This window comes from Sturnira hondurensis, unplaced genomic scaffold (genome assembly GCF_014824575.4).
Source record: "Sturnira hondurensis isolate 20B ecotype Veracruz unplaced genomic scaffold, ASM1482457v3 Scaffold0006496, whole genome shotgun sequence".
Classification (NCBI taxonomy): domain Eukaryota; kingdom Metazoa; phylum Chordata; class Mammalia; order Chiroptera; family Phyllostomidae; genus Sturnira; species Sturnira hondurensis.
Window position 1 is genome coordinate 15,472,871 of NW_028079127.1, and position 27,787 is coordinate 15,500,657.

The 27,787-nt window shown below is 59.0% G+C and overlaps 1 protein-coding gene across 1 annotated transcript in view; it reads right to left on the minus strand.

The window, feature by feature from the left end:
• Positions 1–27,787, minus strand: part of LOC118989595 (contactin-3-like) — an 88,043-nt gene that overhangs the window by 31,706 nt on the left and 28,550 nt on the right. Inside the window, exons 5-10 of the mRNA XM_037049921.1 lie at positions 11,788–11,991; positions 10,267–10,369; positions 9,446–9,630; positions 6,400–6,536; positions 5,444–5,573; positions 2,890–3,040 (exon numbers count right to left, since the gene is read on the minus strand). Of these exons, the coding sequence (XP_036905816.1) occupies positions 2,890–3,040; positions 5,444–5,573; positions 6,400–6,536; positions 9,446–9,630; positions 10,267–10,369; positions 11,788–11,991 (910 nt within the window). The remainder of the gene's footprint in view (positions 1–2,889; positions 3,041–5,443; positions 5,574–6,399; positions 6,537–9,445; positions 9,631–10,266; positions 10,370–11,787; positions 11,992–27,787) is intronic.

Here is a 27,787-nt window from a genome sequence, read left to right on the forward strand (position 1 = left end):
TTTGGAGAAAATGTGCGCTGCGTCCTCCCTTTAAAGGCATCTAAAGGTCCACAGGGTTCCATGCTGCGTGGAGCGTAAGCCAAGTGGAGGTGACTGCGACGAACACCCGTGGGCACAGGCAGCGGGAGTGACGGGCAAGCCCCTGTTGAGAAATGACTGGCCGATGTAAATACCAGTAAGTGACACAGAAAAGCTGAACACTCTTTAAAACGTGCCGACCGGCTCTTTCTTCTTGCTTTCTGTGCCGGCTTGCACGCTCCGGGGCCTTTTTCAATTTCACTTCTCTGGAAGGAGGAAAACCCTCGCATGTTAACTCCGGTCTTGAGAACGTAACTTGAGGCCACGCACGGACATGGGAGTGAAGGGCCCCGCGTGGCCCGGAGAGCCCGCTTCCTGCAGCGAGGAAGGCGCCCCTTCTTCTCTCCAGGGACAGAGAAAATACAAGGCAAAAATAATAATAATGATGATGATGATGATAAACCCCAGACAAAACAAAAGCACTTTGCTCCCTGCTGACGCCCATGATGTCACAGTTCAGGCTGCCGGTCCACCAGGTGAGTCACGCTGACCTTTGACCTAAGTGGACGATAAATCCATTGCTTATAAACTGTCACCGTCAGACACTTAAACGGGACCGTACACACCAACCTCCTCCGCTCTGCGTTCTGTTCCCATCAGCTCCGCGGAGAGAGGCAGACCCCGCCTCGGGCCCGTGTGCCCACAGGCACCTGTGAAGACGACTCCATCATCCATGGCCTGGTGCCTCCTGCTGCTGCCCACCTGCTCACCACACCTGCATCCCCCCTGCGGCTTGGGCCTGGCCTCCCAGCCCCCGACTCGCTCAGCCTCTAGGTGCAGAGGCGTCTCTAACTCAGCCAGCCGCAGACTGTGCAGGGCCTGGGTGCTTGGTCCAGCTCCCTCGGCCGGCCCCGTCTGCCTGAACAGGTGGGTCTCCCGTGCACCCTCCTGGGGCCTAAGCTGGACACCGAGGACCCACCCTGTCTTCTCGCTCCACATCTTCAACCAGATCGGCACGGGGGTGCTGCCGATTCAAGTCCCCCTCCCTCCCTCCGTTCCCACCGCCTTCTGTTTAGTTCGGGCTGCAGTTTGCCACTAACTGCCCACCCCACCCCCCACCCCGCCGTGGTGTTTTTGAACAGAAGTTTGATCTTCTGGCTTGGCCACTTGGACTTCTTCTGTCGCTGCCGGTGGCTGCAGAATGAGGCCCAGACTCGGCAATTCGGCAGCCGGGTCCCTCGGTGAGACCCCCTCAGCCCTCTGCCCCTCCCACAGCCCGTCCACCCTGGGCAGGAAGCCTTGGTCACCCAGACGCCCAGGCTGCCCGGGCCCGGAGGCTCCGCACCAGCCCTTCGCCCTGCCCGGCGGCTTCTCCGGAGCCTCGGCACCCTCCCGCCTCCCTGGGAGGCTGCCCTCTCCAGAAAGCTGGTCTCCCCGGGGAATCACTGAGCATCCCGGGGGCAGCCCTGTGTCACCTTCTCAGACCGTGGAAAGCTGCGCACAGCAGCACGGACGTCCCCACCCATGCCCGGCACACCGAGGGCACTCAGAGTATCCCCAGAGGCGTGACGGACACGTGTGCGGAGAGGCCTGGAGAAGCCACGTGCAGCCGCGTTTGGGAGACCGGGCCGGAACTAATCCCCGCATCACCTGGGCTCGAGAGGCGCTCTCCACCTGACAGCAGTGATGCCGCTTCCCCCACACTGTTCTGTCACTCAGGAGTCTCGGCGCCCGAGACCCCCCCCCCCCCAAGCTGACACGGTGCTGCATGGAGCACTCATAGCCAGGAAGACGGCAGTGACCCCAATGGACCGTGTGATTGACCCGAGGCACGTGGGGAGCGGCCCGTGCGACCCCACACAGACACTTAGCGCTCGGGTGTTCTTTTCCGGTTTGAGCTTTGAAAGATGCTACGGGCAGAAAAAGCACAGACACGTAGGCGGACAGCTGGAGAGAAGCAGACACATCTACCTGTGTATCTGTATGTTCCCACTCGACGCATTCACGCAGCGGCTCCATCGAAAGCACACTTGCTGCCACCCACCCTCAGGTGAGGCTAGAGAAACCCTTCCTACTTACCCCAAGTCTCTTATTCACCGAAAAACCCAACTGCAGCTCCCGAACACCGCCAGGAGACGCGGAGACACCCTAGAGAACCGGTGAGTCTTCAATCTGGCCGTAAGCACCCTGTCAGCCACCTTTGCCTCCTCTTATTCTTGGGCGTGTCAGTGAATTCACGGTCCCCCACATGAGCTGCGGAGCAGCCTCCCTTCCTCACCCCGAGGCAGGGCGGAACCTGTCTGCACGCCAGTGCTCTGCGTGGGGACAGGTGCGAAGGAGCCGCAGTCACAGGTTTGGAAGACGGACGACTCTTGTTGGGAGCGGATCACAGAACGGTGCAGCCCTTACCCCCTCGGTTCCGAGACACCTCACCCGTGACCGAGACACCTCTCCCTCCCGTGGGCCATGCACTGCGGCAGGCTGAGGATAAATCAGGGACACCTGGTTGGAAATGGAGGCGGGAGCCCTGAGGGACTCCGTCAGGCCCGGCCGCCCGACCCCAGTCTGGAGGGAGGACATACTCCTCCTCCCGGCAGGACCCCCTCCAGCGGGCCGGCTCCTGGCGCCCCCCAGCCCACGAGGCGCTGCCTCCCCGAGCCCTCCCCAGCTGCGGCTCTCCGGGGGCCAGTCCGCCAGTCCTCCCTGCCCCTGCTCTTCTTGACGGGGCACCCCACTCACCCCCGCCCCCTCCCCGTGACGTCCCTGAGCTGTTCCCCAACAAGCCTGGGCTGCTGGCGGAATGACTGCAATGACCGGCTCTTGGGCTGTTCTCCGGTGACAGGTCTCTCTGTGGGGAGCGGGGGTAAGTACCTTCCGTTGTCCTGCACCACCACCTCGCCCCTCTTCCAGGAGGACCGGGCCCGGGGCGAGGCGCGGGGCCGGCAGTCCAGGGCCACCTCGCTGCCCAGCTGCGCCTGGGCCAGCTTCTTCATGGGTGCGCTGGAGAAGTCGGGGGCAGCGGCTGCGGAGGGAGGAAGCAGAGAGACGAGGAGCGCTGGACGTCTGGCCCGAAGGGTCTGCGTCTCGCACACCTCGCAGGTGGCTCTGGACGGCCATCTGTGAAGCTTCTGGGTGAGGGACGCCCTCCAGGGCGGGTTTGCCTGACACGTGGGTGCCACACACAGCGTCTCGCGGCACACTGGTTCCTGGTGCGAGGTCTTCTGCCCACTTCTAACCCTGGAGACAGTCCCCTCACACGGAAATTGCAACTGTCTACTGGGAAGTTTAAAGTCGCTCCACCTGGGTCTAGAAGAGTTAAACACTTTTATCAGAGGATGACCGGTGTCTCCCCCACGTCACCACCACCCAGGGCCGGGCCCTCAGGCCAGCGCCATTCACGGAGGCCAGGTGTGGAGTCCTCTTCTGTCACATAAACGTCACCGAGATCTGCCACAAAGCGGCCCCTCGAGCCTCCGAGTCTGGGGAGCACATCACAACGTGCGTCCTCCCAGGGAGTCACAACATCACTCAGACACTGTCACCTGGAGCAGACACCAAAAGTGTGGTAATGTGCAGGACGCCGATCCGGAAGCGTCTGCGCGTCCGTCCTACGTAGGGAGGGACCGCTGGAAGGGAACTGCACGGTAACCAGTGAGTCACCTGGTTCTCCAAGTGTGGAGCACAGTCAGGGACCCACCGCATGTCCAGACCACCCGAGCTCTGTCTTTCAGCAAATCACAGGGAGCGTGACTTATTTTTAGTGAGTGGAGACCATGCCACGAAATACATCGTCCACAGGGCTGCCCACAGAGAAGAGGCTTCCAGGGGTTGTCAGCCTTAAAAATTATGATTCTGAGAGAATCAGTGTTACTGAAACAAGCCAAAGGACCTTTGATTTCAATAAAACAAAAAAATATAAAGGACCTTTATATTTCAAAAAAATGAAAGAAAAACCTATTGGGCACTTTCCCCCCCAAAACGGGCCACGCAGCGTGTTTGGTAGGGATGCGTCGTGTCCATAACATGGGGTTGACACGGGAGAGCAGCCGCACTTGGACCTGAGACTCTCACGTGAACTCCTGTCCCCAGCCCACACCCTTGCCGGCCGGGGGGACACAGGCCAGCCTCTCAGCGGGGGGTCACCCTCCGAGTGCCACGGACATGCTCTGGTCCTCCGGACTCTAGGGCCGAGAGACCTGCTTTTGTTAAGTCAGGATTTTTCAAGGGGAACTTGACCTTAGGGCGGGGTCATCTGCTGGGACAGCTGTCCTGCAGGTGTTTCTGTAGGACAATCAGCAGCCTCTCCAGCCTCAGCCACGAGCACCAGCCAGCGGCCCCTCCCCCGCCCGCCATGGCAACCAAACAGGTGCCCAGTCACTGCCCCGGGGGGGGGCAACATCGCCCCCAGCTGAGGAAGGCCCAGTCAGGTGCATCAGGACCCTCCTTCCTCCCGGTTCCAGGACGTGAAGACTGGGGCCGCCAGGGGGATGGCCCACGCACGCTTCATGGGCCAGCCACAGGCAGGCCTGTGGCTTCCATGGGAGCCCTTAAGAAAGCCACCTCTGCCCCCTGGACCGACCGCAGAGATGGAAATGCATGGGGAGCAGCATTTAACGCCTGGTGTTGCCGGTGACGTGTGAGTTGGGATCGGGCTGCGCTCAAATCCAAAGACGTATTTTCAATATGTGGACCCGCAGTCCTCCCTCCCTCCCTCCCTCCCTTCCTCCCTCCCTCCCTCCCCACCGATGCCACAGGAGACTGCACTCTCAGCTGCGGCTGGATTTTCCGTCATTCGCAGCACAGAGTGTTTTTCTGGCCGGTCGCCCNAGTCCTCCCTCCCTCCCTCCCTCCCCACCGATGCCACAGGAGACTGCACTCTCGGCTGCGGCTGGATTTTCCGTCATTCGCAGCACAGAATGTTTTTCTGGCCGGTCGCCCTAAACTTGACATAACATGCTCTCCGTCCTCCGGGACCTGAAGTGCAGGAAGGAGGGAAGCTCAGACTTCCAGGTGCCCCACCATCACCACGGAACACCGCACCGCGCCCGGCCGGCTGCTCTCAGCAGCCTCACCAAAGAAAGGGCAGCTCCTCTCAGACCAGTAAGTGACTTGCTGGGACTGGGGGAGTCCTTCCTCGGCTCAGCAGCAGAGAACACCACAGTCACACGCTCCCCGGCAGGGGACCGCTCTGCGGGACAGCAGCATGGGGACGGGAGGCCACGGTCAGTGCCGGCCCCCAGCGGCGGCCTCATCCGGCCATGACCCCCGCTTTCCTTAGAAGTCACTGAGTATAAGCTTGATCAGAAGTCCTGACCACTCTGCGGGAACCTTGTTAGATGCAGAAATGTGAAAGTACATATTTCTGCTGCTGCAAAACAGAGGGTTTAAGAAAAATAATAAGACGACAAGAGAAGCCGAGTCTTACCCACAACCTTGAGCTCGGCGCTCGAGTAGATGAGCCCATGTTTGTTCTCCGCGATGCACTGGAACATTCCAGAATCCGCCACAGTGAGATTCGCGATGGTGAGGGCGCCGTTTTCTATCTGAATCCTCTCCTAGACGGGAACAAGAACGTCTCGCACGGGAACACTGACACCGTCTTGGCCGAAGAGCGAACACCACTGACCAGCACTGGGCTGCACGCAACCCTCCTTCGTTTGCTCAAGCCGTCTGACCTGAGACTTAACCTTTCCCGTCCTGGAAACTGGGAGAGTGATTTTAACCCAACAGCCACACTCTGGGAACGCTAACCAACACCCTTCAAGCTAAAAGCGTGCCGGTGAGACATGTCACGTGGGCAGGGGCGAAATGTGGCAGCTGTTCACTGCCCCCTGCGGCTGACCCCAAGGACTCAAGAAGCCACAGCTTCCGTCGCGGCAACAGGAGAGGTTTCCACCATTTTTAAAATGAACTGAAGGCATTAGAAGTCCTGAGCATTGGAAACGGTTCTGAAAAGTGCCTGTGTATGAAGGGTTGGGGGCAGCGGGAAACATCACACGTGGAAACGTGAAGAGAGTGGTCACTTTGCACACAGTTGAGAGTGAGCAGAAGCCACGTGGCCCGAGAAGGAAGTGACAGGGAAGACACACACTCAGGGGACCAGGCGCGGAGGGGAGACTCGCGATTACCTCCAGGGGCCGGGCCACACGGGAGGAAGGGTGCTACGTTCTGTGCATGAGTAAAGGAAGTCCTTCCCCACTTTCAAACCAAAACAGTGGCCTGTCCTTCCACCGGCTGAATTCGCAAAGACCACCCTTTCCCGGGGGAATGCAAGGCCGGGACCCCTGCCCCAGTGGCCGGGTTCCCCACCTCCCCGACACCTGCACGGCTCTGGGCGCGCCCCCCACGCGGAAGGAGGGCGGGCTCCCCGGCGGGCCTCACCTCCAGGACCAGGGCTTCCCCATTCTTCAACCAGCGGTAGGAGGGCCTGGGCTTCCCGCTGGCCCGGCACTCCCAGCGCAGAGCGTCCTGCACGGCGGCCTCCACGTGCTGGATGAGCTGCACCCAGTGAGGCTTCGCTGCAATGAGAACGGGCCTCAGACCCCCGGCCGAGGGACACCAGACACTTCCCCACGGCCACCCGAAGGGACCCAGGCCTGCAGGCAAAGGGCCGACGCAAGCACAGGGCGGGGCTGGTGCCTCACTCCCCAGGCTTCCCCGCATGGGTTCGCGGGTGTTCCCAGATTTTCGGATGGAGGGGCCACCTGCCCCCTCCTCGGCCGAACCCTCCCTGCTCTGGCTGCGGTCCCGCCGCGGCCCCCTCTCCCCGCAGCAGCCTTGGGTATCTGGGCGCAGGTGTCCGACGCAGGCACGCAGAACGGATTTCCGATGAGATTGCAGGGGAGGGCAACGTCCCCCTCGAACGGTGGCAGACTCCGGTCTGAATTACACACTGAAACTCTCCGTCCACGGAGAAGGAAGCAGTGCTTCCTTCCGATGAGAAATGACTCTTCGTCAAACGCAGACTGGCAAGTATCTCATGAGGCTCAGCGCTAATTAAAACCGGCGCCGGCAGGACAGATGCGTCTGCCCCCTCCCGGTCACGTGAGGTCTGATGGAAAAGGAGTAACCCACGCACCTTCAATTTTGTGTGCAAATCAGCTGTAGCGAGTGGCTTTATCTCTTTCACTCAGAAGACACTGGAAAGTTCTTTTTCCAGATAAAAGCACGCTCCACCTCCGGTGAAAGGCACTCCGCACACAGCCTGCCCAGCCCAGCCTCGGCGGCACCCACACCGGGAGGCAGGGTGTCTCACTGGCCACGCGTGTGACGTGTGCGGAGTGGGGTGGGCTGCCACGTCTGCACCCCCCGCGGGCAGTGGCGGTTCATCCAGTTCTACTTAATTGCAACCATGGGAAACCCGCCTCTCCATTTCTATCTCCCAAAATTGCTTTCTCAAAAGATGAGATCGAAATGAAAATATGGCTTTTCAGCCTTCAGAGAAATTGGACCCAAGTTTTACCTTATTTCATTTTTCTTGTTTTAATATATAAACGACTCGCCCACTCTGAAGCACAGTGCGGCCCCAAATCACTTTTCTGCTAAAGCACATTTTCTTCTCCCAGAAACCCCGGCCCAGGTGGACGGGGCCGGCAGACGGGCCTGGGACACGAGCCCCCGACGGACCCTCGGTCTGCAGCAGAGCTGGCGGCCCCTCTGTCCTCCTTCCCCGAGGGACAGGGGCATTTGCCGGTCGAGCCGGCCCAGAGTTGTGGCTCGTGGAGTTGCCCCCTCATTCCCCGGGAGACCCACATGTCCCCTCAGACCGCTTTTTTACATGAAATACGACGCAGAGACACAGGCAACTGTGGTGACTTCACGAAACTGCGTCTCATCGATTTCCGAGGCACGGCGTCACATCACACACGTGAGGCGTGCTGACCACGGGGGGTGCCTGTCATGCTCCTTCTCCCACCTTTATTCCTGAAACTACCCGGTTCTCCATGAGGCCATCCTCTTGTCCACCTCCTCACGCTGTCCCCACCACCCAGGAGTCCTGACCTCCCTCCCTGTCCCAGACAGAGCACCTCACGCTGTCTCAGGCCAGTGCCCCTGGAGGTGACGGGGGCAGCGGTTGACATGGGGCCATGGGGACGGGAGAGGGGATCCGAGGCAGGGAGGGAGGACAAGGACAGGTGTGCTAGCCACTGCCAGTGGCCCCGTTGTGCCTATGTGAGACTAACATGCAGAGAAAGGGAAAAGACAGATAACAATGGAAGCAAAAATTGCCGAGAAGCTGAGCCAGGGCTGAACCTAAGGTAGCGGAATCCCGCTCGGCCTTGGGCTCCTCATCCTGCCGGGGGTGCTGCTGATTTGGGGCTGCTGTCCCACGCAGTCAAAAACACCCTCCCGTCCAACAGGGAGACGGTGGGGCTGCCCTGCTCGCCTGGGAACAGTCACTCTGCACCTGGCTGGGCTGCGGTGGCTCGGGAGGAAGAGCTAACCTAAGACAGGAGGAGGAGTCACCGCTTTGGGGGGCCGGGGGCCTCTCCGTATCGCCCCCCCCCAGCAGGCAAGGGGGTCACACGCAGCCTCCGTGTTGTTCCCGACATTCGGACGTCTTCCAGGACACAACAGTGTCTATCAGACCAGAGCTGAGCCACGCGCCCATTCTCCTCAGGGGGCCACCACGAACCCCGTGGTCGCCACCTGTGTCCGTGAGCTTCCTCTCCCCTTCTGGGTCAGCAAACGACACGCTCAGGCTGCCACCGCCCCCACCCCAGCTTCTGAGAGTCACCGAATGTTGTGCGGTTTTCCTGCACAAAGCGGCCAGTCCACGAGAGTCGTGGTGTTCCCGACGGCCGCACCACAAACTCATATTCCCCAGCTCCCGTGCCCGAGTTTCCACAACACACTCTATAAAATCGTCCACGCACATTTTCTAAAATGCACTTTCATCACAAACTGAAGGCATTTTAAATAAAAGGTATCTGCAAACAAGTTTTGAATAGAAATGCAGTGTAATTTTCCTACAAATGACCTCGAAATGAAGGTAACATTATTACCCTTTCCTGAACTGAGCAGCACATCCAATAAATGTGATTACGAATCCTGGGCGCTGCCACACTGTGGGATGGGCAGGGGCCCCAGAGCCGCGGGGACCCAGGCGCTCTGCGCTCCTGCCCGGCGGCAGCTCCTTCCCGCTGAGCACAGATAATAAACATACAACACCCACACTTTCTGCAAAAGGCATTTCCCTTGATGTGGTTAAAGGCCTAAAAGGTTGTTCTCGGAAGACAACGTGAAATGTTTTAACACCACGTGAATCATTTTAAAATGCCAAACGAAGCCAGCCTCCAAATGCACAATTCTATGGCTCACCCACTCCCTTTGGGATTTGCATCCAAACGACAAGCAGACCAAGGTGCACACCAGGTCCCACTTGCTTGGTGCAGGGCCACCCCCTCGGGCCCACGGGGACACCCACCGTAGTACGTGAGGCGCCCTCTGGCCACGTTCCTCCCTCGGGCGTTCTCCGCGACGCACTCGTAGGAGCCCGCGTCCTCCTGCTGGAAGCTGGGGATTTCCAGCATGCCGTTGAACTTCCGTAACTTCACTTTACCGGGGAAAGGCAGCCCGTCACTTCTTCTCCACGTAATCCGGGGTACGGGGCTGCGGGGAGAAGTGCCAGGTTGTTTGTTGTTGTGAAAAGTTTGGTCGTGTTTTTGGCTCAGTGAAGTAAAGCCTGGGTTTGGGTTGAGAAAGAGGCCCTGGCTGGTGTGGCTCAGTGGGTTGAGCATCGACCTGTGTGAACCAAAGGCTCATGGGTTCGATTCCGGGTCAGGGCACAAGCCTGGGTTGTGGGCCAGGTCCCCAGTAGGAGGCGTGTGAGAGGCAACCACACATTGATGTTTCTCTCTTCTTTCTCCCTCCCTTTCCCTCTTAAAAAAAAAGTCCTGGTTTTTGTCAATTGTGCACCACCAGGGTGGACCTGTTTGTGTTGACGGTTTTAATACAAGAAATGCTGTGTTTTCTAAATTCTGATCTAGTGTAAAAGGTTTAACATACCTACTGTATTGTCACATGAACGAGGAAAAGAAAGATAACACCAATTCAGTTTACAAAACTAGGGAGGCAGAGCCTTTGAAGGTTTTAAATTAAATTAGGTATGTGCATTTCCCCTGCATTTTATTTTTCCTTTGCTTCCAAGTGGGAAAAATAGAAAACACACACACACAAAGAGCCTGTCAGAAGCCATCTCCATCTCCCGAGCAGCCCGCCGCCCGAGGCGGGCGTGGAGTAACTCACTTCCCCAGGGCGAAGCACTCCAGCCGCACGGTGGAGCCTTTGGCGGACGGGAGCGTTTCGGGGAACTGCACTTCGATCTTCGGTTCGTATTCACCCATCACACCTGCAATCCACAAAGTGAACAGTGTCACTGTTTCCTGAGGAATCTCCGCCTTCCCCTTCCCCACAGCTTTCTCCTGCCCCATGTTGAAATAGCCTGTCCCGATGGCTTCAATCACTCGTTCCCACCTGCGGGGAGCATTTAGAAGCCATGCTGGCTCAGGCCAAACGTGCGAGGTCAATACCCGTCCTCCAATCCCGAGACTCAGAAGTTACCGTTTACGGGGCCGTCCGAGAAAACCGGCACGCCTCTCAGGTCCCCCAAGACAGGTGGCTCCAGCGTTATGTGCTCCGCGGGGCCATCTGTAGCCCCACTGAGGCACAGCCGGCGTCTAAATGGACTTCCCGAAATGCCCCCGAGAGCCGTTTCCTGAACCGCACCCTGGGGGCAGGGACACCGGCCCCAGACCTAGAGCTCCCTGCAGACGTGACGCTACAGCACACAACCCGGGGAAGGTCTGGGGCCACTGTCGCCAGCCAGGAGGCCTGCTCAGGGCGCCAGGAGGCTCACGGGGTCCCCGAGACAGCGGCTAATGGATGAGGACAACCTTTCCCGGCTGTATGGAGGGGTGACGGACAAATGCCACCTGCGTTCAGGTTGCCTGACGCGACCATTCCATACACATCGTGCTGTGAAATGACTCTCCTCGGGCAGGTGGGTGCACGGGGCCCCTCACAGAGACACCACCTTTGGCTCATTTTCTAATTTTTTAAACATTTTATTTTAGAGAGAGGGGAAGGGAGGGAGAAACACAGAGCGGTTGCCTCCCGCATGCGCCCTGACTGGGGATCGAACTGGCCACCTTCTGGTTTGTGGGAAGACAAACCTCACCCACAGAGCCACACCGGCCGGGCCATTTCTAACTGACTTTTAAATTTTTGGTGAAGAGAACACTTCAGGTCTGCACCTTGAGCCAATTCCAAGGGCACGATGCAGTGTGGTCAATTAACTACGACTGCCAAGCCGCTGGCGGCAGAGAAAATGACGCGTTCGTCACAGGACGGACTTTTAGTCACGAGACGAGTGAGTTCTGGGGACCTACTGTGCGCCTCTTCTCTTTACTTTTTTTACGAAGATAACTTTCAGCCTGTGGCAAAGGGCCTCGAGCTGGTGAAGGTCAGGACATCTGACTTCTCCGGAAGCCAGTGGGCCAGGTTCGCTGGGCCCCGGGCTTGGAGTGAGGGGTCAGTGTCTGGGGACGCTTGGCAACAGTGGGGGGATGAGCCCCCGGTGCTCGCTCTGCACCGGCCCCCGTGAATGACGGAGGCTGTGCCTGCGTGAGGACCGTGACAGGGACCTACGGCCCTCGGACTCATTTTAGTTCCTGCATATGCAAATATTCTGCTCTGAAACACACGAAATGATAGCTCTCCCCGAGTGCCCGCGCCCACATTCGCGACCCGCCCCTGGGGCCGCCCTACCGTCAGCACGCAGCATCAGTGGCGTGGGTGCGCCCAGCACCCGGCCGGCGGCCACCGTGCTGGTCACCACACACGTGTAGTTGCCCACGTCGGACGGCTCCACCTTGGCGATGTACAGGTGTCCCGTCTCTTGGGAGATGAACCTCCGGCTGTCCTCTTCCACGAAGGTCGGATATGCGTTGAAGATCCAGGCGTATGTGAGGTCTAACGAAATGTGTGGAGAGAAGGGGATCGATGCCGTTAATGGGGACGGTCATCTACGGGACGTGGGAAACCGACAAACTCACCTGCACTGCCGAGGGTTTCTGCTGCAGGTCGCAGAGAGGGCCTGTGACAGGACCGTGTGTCCCTTCTGCGTGGCGAGGGAGGCCCCGCAGACAGCTCTCCCGTGGGAGGGGCCTGTCGCCGCCAATGCACCTGTGCTCCCAGACCCCTCCCCCGACAGTGTCTCCGGCTCCGGTCTGGACCTCTTCCACTGGGCACGACCGCACTGCACGCCCGTGACCTCCTTCCATGGCCGGTTCCTGACCCAGAGCCCCCATACTCTGCAGTGGCCTCAGCAACTTTGGCCCAGGAATCTCGCGATGGGCCCAGGAATCTCTCGGATGGACTGGGGTGTCTGGGGCCTCAGGTGCGACACAGCCCAGCTCAGAGCCCCCCAGAAGGAGCCCGTACACCTCGGGGTCGCCCTGCAGAGCGTGAGGTGCTTCTTGTTTCCTCCATCTGCCCTTCCACTTCCTCCCTCCCACGCCCAGCCCCCGTTCTGCTACACAAACGCCCGGGGGGGGTTTCCACGCTGGGTGCTAAGGAGCCGCCTGCTGAGGGCGTCTTCCTTCCTGCGGCCCCCGGGCAGCACGGTGCCTCCCTCCACTGGCCTCCACGTGTCACCTACTGGCTGGCCTGCCCTCCCCACCCAGCAACTCCCTCCTACGCCTTCCTGACCCCTCCCACCCGGCCCCCAGCCAACGAGCAGCAGAAGTCACTGGACACGGAGCAGCCCTCAGTCCACAGGGACAGAGTTCATCAAAAGTAAGTTCATGCCACTAACTACCTCCCAAAGGAGGTCCGGGCGTTTTTTCCAACCTCAGGGTCCACAGGACGAACTCCCCTCCGTGATGTTGACGGCTGCGTGCACCCCTCCCTCCCTCCAGGAGCCCGGGGGCCGCGGTTTCAGCGCCACGTTGGGAATTCAGCGCGGGGGGTGCTCCCATGCACGGGTTACAAAACCACACAATTTACTGCGTTCGGGGCCGAGGAAACCACACCGGCTGCAACCCTATCGAATGTTAATCGCACACCGCAAAGTAGGATATACATCATATCAGCATCCTCTGGAGATTTTTCAACGTAATTGTACGTATGATGATAAATACAAAGCTACCATAAAAATGATAATTTTATGTACTCAGTCAAGCTAGACTTTACAAAACCCTTCGCCACTTCCTGCGTCAATCATCACCACATTACGCCTGCACAGCCTGGCCACCGGCTCTCTATTAATGGCGTGACACGGATATGAGGATCAGGCGACATTTTTTATAAGAGAAGGAAGAGGGTTAGCGATCAAAGCCACAAATCCACAAAATGGATTCCCGAGACCCTGCTTCCAAAAGGTGGAGTGCATGGAATACCCTCCTCCCAGCGGCCACCCTCTGCCTGGGGCACACACGCACCAGGCCAGCCAGCGCCAGCGGTTCACTCGGAGACGCACGGATGCACATACTGTGGACGTGACTGCGGCCACTGAGAAATCCTGTCACCAGGGAGATTCAACCCTCTGCACCGGCATTTTCTAGAACAACTTCTAGAAGAAGAAAGTGCCATTGGACAAAATCGTACAGGACATTTTGGCCATTTGCTGGGGTGCCCACGGGAAGAGTACGAAGTGCAAAAGATGATGACGTATTTAAAAGGGTGGGACGTCCCCTTGGGGGCCTGCGGGCGGCTCCCACGTTCGCAGAATCGGGAAGCGAGCTTTGCTCTGACGAGGGAAGATGACACCGCGCTTCGGGCTGGCGGGGGTGGGGGTGGGGCAGTCCGGGAGGCATGACGCATGAAAGGACCTGGGACAATGTGGCTCACTGAGGACGATTTAAGTTGTGAAGAGTAAAGGACCAATGCTGAGGGTTTTGGAGTTGGCACCTGTGCACACGCCTGACACGCCTGTCTGTGTCGTGTCCCAGAAGCTGCTCTCCAGGTGGGTGTTTGGGGCAAGGTCTGCAGACTCAGTGGGTTTCCTGGCTCAGCCTCCACGCCTGCGCCTCGTCCACCGTGCGGCCAACACTGAGGGCCCTGAGGTCGGGACGGGGAAGGGACACTTCCTCCCTCGGTTCACACTCGAGCCAATTCTGGGTCCCGGGCTATTTGGGTGGTGAACTGACCATGTGAACACACCTGCTGCCACACGCCCTAAGCGGAAGTGACACAGACCACGTGATCCCCAGGCCTGACCAGTGTCACCTCTGACCTTGTCAGGGAGCCCGTGTGAGGCTTCCGGGGTCAGCGACTCCCAGGACATGCATGGCCCGGGGACGAGCTGGCCACGGAAGATGAACTCGGCCGACCCCACCTCCTGCTCTTGTCCACCCCGTCTGAAGGGCCCTTAGAGTCGTGCTGATCACACGCTGTGAGAGTCTCCGAATTTTACGAAGATCTTTCGATCCAGTAGGAATTTCTAGTTCCCTACCTGCATCCATGCTCTCTCTTCTGTGAGGCCCCGAACGCCTGGAGCTGCGTTTGGGGAAAAAAATCGAAAAGCAGACACAACCCATCTGGAAGCTTCAGCAGTGAGCCAAGAGGAAGTCACAGAGGAAAGGGCCCGTCGGGAGCCTTGCTGATACACTGTCACTGTCACCATCACCAACAGACTGTCAGCCCTGGGCCTCCCCACAGGCAGGATGGCCCACCGTGCCCACCCAGTGGAGCCGGGCCACAGGCAGGTCAGAGGTCAGCGCTCGGACACGGGGGAAGTGACAGGGCCGCGGGGACGGCAGGGCTGAACGAACGGGATGTACAGTGGCCAAGGCCTCGTGGAAATGTCTTCCTCCACAGGCCCCGTCTCTCTGCCACGACCCACTTATCAAACTTGAACAGGAACCAGGTCCTGGCCGGGAATGACCGGAGACGCGTCTGAGCTGGGGAGTTAAACACAGCTGCCCGAAACAGGAGTCAGGAGGCTTTAGTGACTTGGGTTTGGCAGCCCGGTAAACACACATCCGCCAGGACTCACACCGATGTTGGCCACCTGCACACCGGCTTCGCCTGTGGCACCTTCTCCCAAGGATGAGGCCACCTTAGGTGCGAGGACAGAGGCACCGCCATCCTGAGGACAGCACAGGCACCAGGAGCCTAGACGCCCTGTGGGGAGTAAAGGTCTGTGGGGGGTGGGGAGGCCGTGGGAAGAACCGCTTCGGGTCACGACCTCAGGTTGGGCCCTGCGGCCTGCCCACCGACTGACCTTGACCTAACCCTCTGACCTTCAGCGGTCTCTGCTGTGAAACGGGGAATGTGACACTCTCTCTGATGTTCGTGGGTTGCCCCAAAGGGGAAGTAACCCGTATGTCTCCGTGGTGCATACTAAATGCTCAGTAAACGTGGACTGCTATGACGGTTGGTATCATTATTATTATTATTACTTTATATTATTATTTCGCACTCTCCTACTTAGCTTCTTGAGTAAGCCACTGCGTTTTAACTGGGATGAGAGCTGTTGGGTGACGTTACTCTTGTGAGAAGCAGCGCCGGGCCCCGGAATGACAAAAGCGGCACAAGAAGGAGAACAGGGAAGCGAGGACGCGGAGAGAAGGGGAGGTGACGGCGGAAGGAGAGAGGACGGGACAGAGTCTGAGCGGGGGATGGGGTGGGTGTAACTGAGGGGCCGGGCTGGGCATGACACCGTGAACGAGGGGGCAGGTCAGGGGTGCCCAGGGCTCCCCCACCTGCTCCCCTGACCCCGGTACCTCCCTTCCACCCACTCACCCAGCAAACACCTGTTCGGCCATCACTAAATCACCGTGGCAACCACAAGCGCATTCTGTGGAAACCCCAGAGACAAAAAGGGAGAAGGCGAGGTACTGGCGGAGAGGACCCCGCAGAGAGGACCCCGCAGAGGAGGCAGAGACCTGGGGCCGGTGCACGGTGAGTCTGTGGGCTCCTGTTCTTGGGCCGGTGCTGAGACCAGCTCACGGCTGCACCGGAGAACGCGAGGCGTGAGCCCCATGGAAAGGAGGCGTGCAGGCCAGTCCCACGACAAACACCCTGAGAACGGCACCCGGCAGACTGGAGTCTGAGCCCAGTGGACACACACACATCCATCATGCATCGGGACTGCGCCTGGCACTGGGGGAGTAGACCCAGGCTGGCCAGTGGGTCAGCCCTGGACGCACTGTCCACCCATGGCTGACTCAGGGAGACAGAGAGGCTGGGCTGTTGAAGGGCCTGCACCGGGGTCTCGCATAGTTAAAAATGAACCGCCGACCGAGTAAAACGTCAATCAGTTTCNTAAGCCACTGCGTTTTTTTTTTAAAGATTTTATTTATTTATTTATCTTTAGAGGGGAAGGAGAGGGAGAGAAACATCAATGTATGGTTGCCTTTCGTGCATCCCCTGCTGGGAGTTGGCCTGCAGGGAACCTGCCTGCAACCCAGGCAATGTGCCCTGACTGGGAATCGAACCGCGATCATCTGGTTCGAAGGCCCATGCTCAATCCACTGAGCTACACCAGCCAGGGCGCCACTGCGTTTTAACTGGGATGAGAGCTGTTGGGTGACGTCACTCTTGTGAGAAGCAGCGCCGGGCCCCAGAATGACAAAAGCGGCACAAGAAAGAGAACAGGGAAGCGAGGACGCAGAGAGAAGGGGAGGTGACGGCGGAAGGAGAGAGGATGGGACAGAGTCTGAGCAGGGGATGGGGTAGGTGTAACTGAGGGGCTGAGACAGGGGCCCAGGGGCCGGGCTGGGCATGACGCCGTGAACGAGGGGGCAGGTCAGGGGTGCCCAGGGCTCCCCCACCTGCTCTCCTGACCCCGGTACCTCCCTTCTGCCCACTCACCCAGCAAACACCTGTTCCACCATCACTAAACCACCATGGCAACCACAAGCGCAGTCTGTGGAAACCCCAGAGACAAAAAGGGAGAAGGCGAGGTACCGGCGGAGAGGACCCCGCAGAGGAGGCAGAGACCTGGGGCCGGTGCACGGTGAGTCTGCGGGCTCCTGTTCTTGGGCCGGTGCTGAGACCAGCTCACGGCTGCACCGGAGAACGCGAGGCATGAGCCCCATGGAAAGGAGGTGTGCAGGTCGGTCCCACAACAAACACCCTGAGAACGGCGCCCGGCAGACTGGAGTCTGAGCCCAGTGGACACACACACATCCATCACGCATCGGGACTGCGCCTGGCACTGGGGGAGTGGACCCAGGCTGGCCAGTGGGTCAGCCCTGGACGCACTGTCCACCCATGGCTGACTCAGGGAGACAGAGAGGCTGGGCTATTGAAGGGCCTACACCAGGGTCTCGCATAGTTAAAAATGAACCGCCGTCCGAGTAAAACGTCAATCAGTTTCACACAGAGAGAAGCTCTCCAAACTGGCACGAGCCTCCTCTCTTCTCCTTCGAAGGCCCCGTTATTTTCCTTTCCAACCTTCCCATTTGTTCACCGTGGAACAGAAGCGCCCCCGAGGCCTCCACGGGCAGATGGGGACTCCAGTCCTGATCGGCCGGGGGCTGTCCCCGCTGGGGCGGAGGGAGGTCTGGCGTCTCCGTGCGCTCTTTTGGGTGGAACCCGCTGCCTCGTCACAAACACGCTTCTCCAGCAGAGCGGTTGTCCCATGCAGCGCCCCAGGGTGGAAGACCCCCGCTTGAGAAAGACTTACTCTGGGAAGTGCAATGAGAAATGGCGATTCGGGCTCCTGTGGCAGTCACTACACCGTTTCTGGTTCAGAAGTGTCACGGTGATGGATGTCTCCCTGTGACCACGGCAACGTGCTGTGCCCCTCCAGACGGTTACTCCTCCAGAACCAGAGACCATTTCAAAGTTAGGGTCGCCACCCACACCCCGCCAGGCAGCCTGTGGGAAGGAGGAAATGTAGGCCCTGGGTCCCCAGTGTTACAAAGCAGAGTTCAGGGGGCCAGGTCCCACAGGGGTAGGGACCATGTTACCTGTGGTTCCCCAACAATAGCTGTGGCACTTGAAGTGTTGACCTGCGCACCCAGGGAAACTGTAATGCGGTGTCTGTGGACCAGTGTTTCATGTCAGCTCTGTGCTCCAAGCCAAGCAGGGCTCCCTGGTCCCTTGGATGTCCAAGTAAGAACACACACGCTGCTCCCCAGTTCTACTAACGTCACGGGAGTGCGTGTACGAGGAGGGGACCGAAGGAAACCTCGGCAGGGACACGTGTGTGACCTTGGACCATGAAAGTGCTTCCTAGGCGACAGGTGGTGTGCCTGGTTTCTGCAAAGGCAGCTCCGTTCTCCTGGAGACACCCAACGGCGGTCCCTCCCCGGCAGTCCGCCCGCTGCAGGAGGCGGCCTTCCGTGCATCCTCCACGCTCAGTCCGGGCCCCAGGCGAGCATTTCTTCAGGCTCATCTCTTGGCTGCGCACAGCACCGGGAAGACCCTCCTGTCCTCACTGCCACCGAGTCAGTCACAGGACATGCGCTCAGGGTCCTAGAGAGAGCAGGAGCCGGTGCTCACAGAGGCTGCCAATTGTCACCAGTTGGCTCCGCCTCCCAGTGGGTGGGCCACCCCCTGCTGGGCCAGAACCTTGAGCACTTGTCATCGCTGTCCCCTCACACGGTGGCCCCGCAGCAGACTCAGGGCCTCACTTCATGTTGGACGGTCTTTGTCAGAGTGTTTGGGATGCCAGCCTCCCTGTCCCGGCAGCTGAGTCCGAGGGGCGGAGCTTCACAGTCACACAGAGCCCGGGCACGTGACAGGGAGGGACCCACACTGAGGCCAAGAGGGGCTGAGGGGCGGGGACAGGCCGCGCTCTGCTGCTTGGTGAGTCCTCGACCCAGGACGGCCCTTCTCCAAACACCAGGCTAGTACGTCCACAAGGCTTTATGACTGTGGTTTAAAAAATGTTTACTTGTTGATTAGGAAGGAGCGGAGAAAGGGAGAAAGTGAGGAGAGAAACATCCATCTGTTGTGCCACTGACAGACACATTCACTGGTTGGTTCCTGTGGGTGCCCCGATCGGGGATCGAACCTACAACCCTGGTGCATCAGGGGCAGCACGCTTAACCACTGGGCCACCCAGCTGGCACCTGCGGCTACACTGAAACAGCAGTGATGGAGACACGCATCACAGTGTGAGTGCAGCCAACACCGGGCGGGCGGGGCAGGGGAGAGAGGGCCCCTCCTTCCACACGAGGGTTTTCTGCCGACCAGCACAAAGCAGGGCCTTACTGACCCAGGGAGACTTTGAGACGGCTCTTATGCATCCCCTGGGGACCCCCGAGCATCCCCCGAGAATCAACCTGCCGGCCCCGCGAGAGCGTCCAGAGAGTCAGCGCATCACCGGGATGCGGTGGTCTTCTCGTGCACCGACCCCGCTCGTCAGAGACACAGAGACAATCACCGGCCAGAAAAGTGTGGCCACTCATGCAGAAAAAGATGTGCAATTCACCAAGGGCCACTGTGACTTCAGCGCTGGAGTGTGTGACACTTAATGTCGTCATTACCGACTTCCCAAAATAAGACGGGAGCACCACATTGCTCCAGTGGAGATCTCACCCTTTTTTAACGTGACGACTCAGATGTGCTCTCGGAGAAAGGCATTTGAAAGATGATACTTTTCTCTTTTTTTGCAAAATTTAAGTTGCGTGAATTGGAACTCGATGCATAGATTGCCCAAATATTACAGAATTAAAGTAGGTTTAGCACTTAAAGTATAATGAGCTGCAGAAACAAATGCCTCCCTCCTCTGTGGGCAATTTTCCTCGCCCAGACAGCTTCCTTCCTCAGCAGATCTATAATCTTGCCGAAAGGAAAAGAAACGCCGTGTGTGTCAAGTGCGAGCTCAGAGAAAATAAATAGCTAAAACGAAGTGGCTCCGGGCCTCCTCGTGGCCAGTGATTATTTTGTTTCTGCCAGAGGAAGAAAGCAATAAAGGAAAGATGTATAGGAGAGTTTCTGCGCCGAGCACGTATGCATTAATTCTTTCCAGGCCTGCAATGACAACCCCACTTGTTTGTCACGCTGGATTGTGCACAGAAGGAAACAGGAGAAACAGTAGTTGTGTCGGACGCCGCGGTCCTCAGAGCCGGTGACGGACAGCGTGGCCGAGCCAGGCTGAAACTGGGTTTCAGGATTAACCTGGAATTTGTGACACTTTCCCCCGTGGTGGGCAGCATACAGTGAGAAGGGACTTTGGGGAGACGGGGAGCGGAGGGACACTTTCCTGGGCAGGGCCGGAGTCACGGCGCTTCCCAGACACTGAGTGTCACTTCACAGACTGAAGGCTGGCAGCCGCCCCGCGTCCAGCGCGCTGTCCAGCGGCACTGTTGTTCCGCAGCACTTGCTCGCTTCGGGTCGGTGTCACAGTCGGTACTGCACTTGATATTCCAATGTCAGGACGGCCACCCCGGCTCGGGCACTCTTCAGCTAGTGATCTGTCACTCATGGTGTGGACCTTGCCGACAGCTGCGGCATCTGCGGCCCCCGCACCCGCCGCTCCAGTGCCCCCACTTCACCCCAGGCCTCCCTGGTCCCTCAGACACCACGACAGCGAAACGAGGCCCATGAACGACGGACACAGGCTCCACCCGTGCAGTTAGAGGGAGACCTGCGCGCCCCCCACGGTAAGTCAGAAGCTAGAAATGAGGGCGCACCGTGAGGAGGGGCCCCCAAACGAAAGCTGAGGCGGCAGAGAGCCAGACCTCTGCCGACGGTTGGACGCGTGGTGCGCGGAAAAGACGATTTCCGCACGGACGTTGCAAGTGCGGCCGCGGTGAACACACAGCAGATAAGAAAGCAAAACAGTCTTAGTGCTGAAGACCGAGAATGTTTTGGGCCCCCACCCCAAACCGTTTGAAATGGCAAGTTCAGAATGTCCTGGGACACACCTGTGGATGGTGGAATATAACACGAAACTGCTTCCCCTCAAAGGGATCGCAGGTCAGTCAGACATAACACCTTGTTGGCATTTACGGGAGCCACGCGCCCCTCCGGTTAGCACAGGAACACACACCCAAGACCCTAGATGCGCACAGTAGGTCCCCTTGGCGGCCGGTGGCTGGGAGCCACACACACACACACACACACACACACACACACACACGTCTCCAGTTGACCTTTCTGTGACCTGGTATTTCCAACGGAGCCAGAACGGCCCAGAAAACCGCCGGCCTCCTGCAGTCGGCTTTCCCCAGGGAGGAAGCCCCAAGGTCACTGGCAAAGCTGCACAGAGTCTGCCCTGCTGTGGGAGGCGGCGAACCACAAGCTACGGCGCTTCGAGGGAAATTAATTCCCCGCTGCTGTCACAACTGGGCGACATAAATCCCCCTGATTTACAAGGAGGCACATTTCCGCCGGGCCTCTGAAAGTCTGATCCAAGTGGCATCTGAGGAAAGAAAAACAAACTTTCCGGAACACACGCGGTCGGTGCCAACAAGAGGCCCCCGTGGCGAAAACCGTGCCCCGGGTCATCTCTCTGGCTGAGCAGCAGCGTCCTGAGTGACAGCCCTGCCGGACCCGAAGGGCGAGGACAGGGCGCACCCGGGAGGGAGCGGGCTGCGGATTCTCGCAACTGCCCTTGCCTGGATGTGGTGGGTCCAGTCCTTGGAGTGGATGTGGCTGAGGCCAAAACTGCCCACCGAGCAGATGCTGGACAGGGCCTCGGACATGCAGCCCTGGGCACAGACCCGGCAGAGCCTCCCCGAGTGACTCAGGGCCATCGGGACGTCCTGTTCGCGGCTCTGTCACAGGCCCCTCTCCATCTTTGGGACGAGTCCCCAGGGCTGGAGGCTCATGTTTCCACGGTTCCAGGAGACTTTTCACGGAATGCCTCCCCCGTCGCCTCCCTGTGACCCTCCCCAGGGGTCCAGGAGGCCATCAGTGGAGCGTCCCCCGGGGTGTGACTCTGTGCGCGACGGCCCACTCGACTGTTTTCCATTTCCGTGTGCAGAGGTTCTGGGGTCCTACTGCCAACAGGCCACGCGTGGCTTAGGAGACAGGCCTTCCGTGATGCAACTGGTGCGAGAATTCTGCTCACACGGGAAGGCCACACGTGTCCTGCCAGGATGTCTTGGTGTGGCCCCAACAGCGCCACTGCTCACTGTCTTGGTTCCTATACACGGACTCAAGGAGTCTGTCCCCGATCACGTGCATGAGACCTGGAAGCAGCCCTGGCTGGTGCGGCTCAGTGGACTGAGCGCAGGCCCGTGAACCACAGGGTCCCCGGTTCCATTCCCAGTCAGGGCACATGCCTGGGTTGTGAGCCAGGTCCCCAGTGGGGAGCGCACAAGAGGCAACCACACACTGATGTTACTCTCCTTCTTTTTCTCCTTCCCTTCCCTCTCTCTAAAAATAGATAAAACCTTTAAAAAACAAAGACCTGGAAGTAGACCAGCTTGACACAAACACACAGGTTCCCCCCCCAAACATGCTCCTACAGAGTCTCTCATGAGCTGCAGGGGTGCGAAGGAGGAGAACCACTCACCCACGGGGACGGCTGCCCAACGTTTGCAGCGCCCGAAGGGACGGACCGGCTGCAGCAAATGCCACGGAAAGCCCAGCAGACGGGTGGGTGTGTGCAGTTTGCACACAGACATTACACCAGTTCCTATGAGGAGCTTGAGCATCTGTGGATTTGGGCATATGGGGAGGGTGGTCCTGGAACCACCCCACACATGTCGAGGAATGACTATCGTATCCTGGGGCAGAACCTCACGGTTTGGATTCCAAATGTTCTGTACAGAACACTTCAGCTGCCGTTCCCGGGCCTGGCTAACGCCTGCTTCCTCTGACTAGGAAGTCCGCTGCGCCTGTGTGCAGGTCTCCAAGGTGACAGTCCACACAGCTGCTGGGTTAGGGTTGACGGCCCCTTCGCACCTTCGGCAGCCCCCCACCCCCCAACACCTCTGCGGCATTCCGACGCTCTGCTCGCCACACCTGGGTTCTGGCCACGCGGCGATTCCTTCAGCGGAGCTGCGTTAGTTCAGGGTGTCATCTCAGGACGCGGGTTCTGGCAGTGACCTGCTTCCCCAAGACCCCAAAGCCGAGGCTGCTCAGGGCGTCCCTGCGCCCCATGGCCTCACGTCACTTATGCTCTGGCTCACCGACAGAAAGACTGACAGCGCCTTCCTGCCGCCCGCTGGGTGTGACAGGCTCCAATGGCCCTGTGCCTCCCTTGCGCCCCGCCTGCTGCCGCAGGAACGCGCCTCTTGTCCCATGTCCCCGGATGCTGAACCCGCCTCCACCTCAACCGCAGCGGTGGAGCTGAGACTCGGGACACAGCGGTGGAAAACCGAGGAGCATCCCTTGTGCTCGCCAGCCCCGGGCTAAGGACACTCACAGCCTCGGTGTCACAGCCGCGAGAAAACACACCGCACCACACATGCCTCTCTGAGTGGTTGGCAACGTAACCTTCTAGTGCTAAAAATTAGCGTCTCGTGTTTGTACCAGATGTCAGGTTTGCAGTGTCTGGTTCTGAGCTGTCAAAACCCATAACACGGAGAGAAGAGGCCACGTGGCCGGGGGTGGGGGGTGTGGGAGGTGCGCACAGGGATGGGCGAAGCTGCAGGAGCTCATGTGGAGCCCACACACGTCCCACGTCCGACGCCGTTTCCACGCTCCAGCAGCCCAGAACTGGCCTCCTGACCCGACTGCTGAGCAGCGCACGTTTGGGCTGGAATGCGCCGTGGGCGCCGAGGGCCAGTGGATGGGGCCTCTCCCGTCGGATGGTGGAAGAGGATGGGGGAGGGGTGGGCCGGTGTCCCCGCCAGAACACCCCCGCCGGCTGCTGCCATCGTGATGGGCATGACGGGACCCACACCTGATCCATGGAATTTGCAAAATGCTCCGATTGCATGGGCCACTCAAGGTGCCTGAGCCCTTCCACTCCTGCCCCCCTTCTCGGGATGACGTGATGAAGCACCCCCAATCCCACCCCCACCCGCCCAGATGGAGGCGTCCTCAGCCGAGACGAATCGGAACACATTCAGGAGGCGACTCCACTGCTCCCGGATGAAGTCAGCGGTGTTGCCCCTCCTCCCCTCTGCCACCCTCTCCCGTGCCCTCAGTCAGCACGGTGGCCCACTTTTTAAGGGCCTTCCTGTGGGACTTCACCACCTCACGTGGATGCGAGCTGACCTGCCCTCCCGGCAGAGCGCTGGGGACCGAAAGGTCTGTACCTTCGGCTGTGCCGCCGAGAACTTCCACCCACCAGGTGCCAGGCAGAGCGTAAGAGAACATCTGGGGGTGGGGCTGGGCACAAGCCCACAAGCCCACAAACTGTCCTCTCAGGGAAAATGTGAAGCTAACGCTGTCCTGGTCGAAGCTCCGGAAAATGTCCAGATGATGCCGTTCTGCTGCCCCAGCAGGTTGGAAACAGTGTTTCCCTGTAAGTGCCTTGCATTTTGTCCGGTGACAAACGCCACCCTGCATCACACGGGGGTCTCGGAGCCCGGCGCACGCTGACGGAGGTGGAAGCCCACGTGGGCCCCCGGCATTTTCCGTCCTGCTTGCACCGCAGTAGGGCCCCTGGGGGAGGCGGTTGCAGGAAGGCTCTGCTCTGGGGGGCGGCTGGCGAGCAGACAGAGTTCTGGCACGTTCTGTCAGGCCAACCAGGAGACAAGTAGCAAGACTGTCCTGGCCGGGTGGCTCAGTGGGTCAGAGCGTCATCCCACACTCTGTAAGGTTGTGGGTTCAATCCCAGCAGGGCACACAGGGGAGGCAGCCAATTGATGTTTCGCGAGCTCTCCCCCACCAAAAAACCAATAAACAAGTTCTCAGGTGAGGGTTAAAAAAAAAAGTAACAAGAGCGGGCGGCAAAATTCACAGCATATTCCCAAATAAAGACAAATATTAAGACTATGTGAGAAGATGAGAAAAAAAGGTCCTTGAATTACCAGATTCACAGAAACATCTGCATAAAGACCGAGGACTGGCTGGACACCGGGGGAGGCAGTGCACATTTCTGTGGGGTCCCCACGTTTCCCCTCGAGACCCTGTTCCTTCCCAGTACAGGGTCAAGGCGAACACGGCTGACCATCCAAATCGACCGCTTCCCAGTGAAAATTGCATTCGGTCTTTAAAAAAGAGACTGAGTTTGTTCTCACCTAGAATGGAATTGCAAATGTGAGCCCCCTGCCCCCGGCTTTGTTCTGTTCAGCGGACAGATCGAGTCGGATTTGGGGTCACGAACAACTTGTTAAACAACATAAAGGCGTGAACGGGACTAGAAGCGGGGAATGCGTCGCTGCTTCAGAACGAGAACATACACCGGGTCTGCAGAACCATTTCCGGGGGGACTGCGCGCTGCCCCTGATACAGCAGCCTCCCAGGCCCTTAATTAGCGGTTTAATTAGTCTGGTTTGGAAGCAATTTATGCACTTCTGAGTCGAATAAAAGTGAGTTTTAAAGGCTGCACCCTGCTTTAACCGTCTCCCAGCCCTGGCCCCCTCATTCTGTTGCATACACGAGGCTTCAAACAGTTCGCACTGAACGACCTTGAGGAAGGACCCCCGCTGCAGGCCGCAGGCTGAGGGAGCCTGGCTGTGGGCTGTCTGGCCCGGCTGTTAAACCACTTTGGGAAATTTCTGGCTTCCTTGGAAACCCACGGAGCTGCTTTCTCTGTGGCTGTCACCCGCGGGGCCCGAGCGCCCTGGGCCCCTCGAGGTGATGCTCACGTCTGACCAGTGGACGAGTGGCCTGGCTGCTGGAGTCTCAGCTGGTCGATGCGGCGCGGGAGCGGTGCCTGTCCCCGGTGCGGTGCGCCCCGGCCCGGGGTCTGACCAGAAGCGGCCCCCTTGTGTGGCTACAGGGTGAGCTGCCACCGAAAGCCGGCCTGTCCGCGTCCTGGGGGCTCCACACCCCCAGGAATCAGAACTCCATCTGTTGCTGTTTCCTGCGGGTCAGCTCAGAGGTGCCCTGGGAGCAGCGGCTTGGCAGGGGGTCGACAAATATCCTTCAAACACATTCCTTTCAAGTTCACCAGCACCACTCCCCAAGTCTGCTCTGCTCAAGGCTGAGGTCATCTACGTGACGGGCCGTGTTCACCTCAGTGAGATGGACTCGAGGCGTCTCCCACGCAGCAGTGGGTATTGGATGAATGCGCCAGCAAATAACCAAGTGGACGGACGGACGGACGGATGGGCAGAAAGAAGGAAGGGTGTGAGGGAGGGAGGAAAGAGGGGAGGGAGGGGCGCTCAGGCAACACTTACAGTCCGAAGTTCCCACACGCGAGCATTCTGGAGAAAACCAGGATGGCGGATTGGTCATCTGGGGAGATTCCCACACTGAGTCCTCACCACAACCAGAGACACCATGGAACAGTCTTGTCGGCTCCTCGCAGGGCCCGGAGCCTGGACAAGTCTTCCCAGAACACCCTCCAGGGCACCTCTGCTTTGGGTCCCCCCCAAGCTGGGGCAACTCCTTCAATTGTTGGTCTTAGGGAAGGACGGGAGGGAGATGTTGGCATAGAGGGTGTGCATCCCACGCCTTCTGCTTCGGGCCCCCACGGGCCCCACGGGTCCCCCTCAGGCACCGGTTCGCAGGCAGGCTGCAGCCTGAGCGAGGTCCCTGCTCTCGGTGTCTCCCAGTCCTCCGTGCACACCCGAAGCCGTGCAGTGAACGGGCAGCGGGGCCCAGGGTGGCGTTTCCTGGACCTGTGCTGCGGTGAGCCCGAAGGAAGGGGGCCGATCAGATGTGCTCCTGAAACACTGGGGGACACAACCCGTCAGTCACCTTCCAACAAAATCAACTTTGTCACCACGTGCACAGGACGGTTCGCTGAACCTGTGACTTCCTGATACCAACAGTCTAATCCATTACTGTCTCATTAATGTCTCATTAACGTTTGTCAGGAAGGGCCGGGGCAGCAGTTGCGTCACCTTACTTCCAGGAGGGCAGCTGTTCTTGTGCACATTTGCATTTCTTGGGGTAATCGCGGCTCCCAGCTTTGCACACACTTGGTAAGGAGACTGATAACGAAGCTACAGGGCGTGCACTTCCCGTCCCTGTCTCCTCAGCTCCCAGGTTCCAACCCATTTCCACGAGCAGCGAGTCACTCTGGTCCTGGGGGCACCACCGGCTGCTCTGCAGGGACGGCGGAGTCGCACGAGGGAGAAGATGTCACAGAAAGAGCGAGAGGCGGGACGCGTCTCCCAGGACAGCAACCCGTGTGGCTGGGCAGTGACACGGATTCTAGGAAAATTCTCAGGTGCCCCCAACCGAGAACCGGGCTTCCTTCTCTGGCATCAAAGACACGGCACCTGCTCTCAGCCACCCAGCCCGGGCCACCGCCAGCGTCACGCACGGTCGGCAGGTCGAGCAAGGGGCTGAGGGGCTTACGGGCACTTCGGGGTCCCCTGCAGCCGCCTCCCCCAAGCACCACCCTGGTCGACACCGGAAGAACGTGTCCGATTTTTGTCCCGAATGAACAAAAGAAGGTTCGACACTCGCTTCACCGAGAGAAGAGATTTTTAACGCAGTTTGAGCAAGGGCCAGTTACGGCACCAGAATGTCTAGCAACATTTCAGTTTGTACCAATGCAGGATGAAAATCCGCAATTCCAACACCTAGCTAAAAATGCTGTGAATATACATGCGTATTGATTTGATATATATTCTACAGAAACCAACATGTCCAACAGCATACTTTAACACGCTTCTGTAAGAGCATGCGTGTGTACCTACATACACACACGCATGTAGGTATCTCTATGTGGACGCACACACACGGAGTGCACACACACTGAAAGACCACAGCCCACGCCCCACTTCCCTCCCACAATCGACGACCAAGAAGGCTGGAGCCGAGCCCGGTGCCCTTGGGCGGCTGAAAC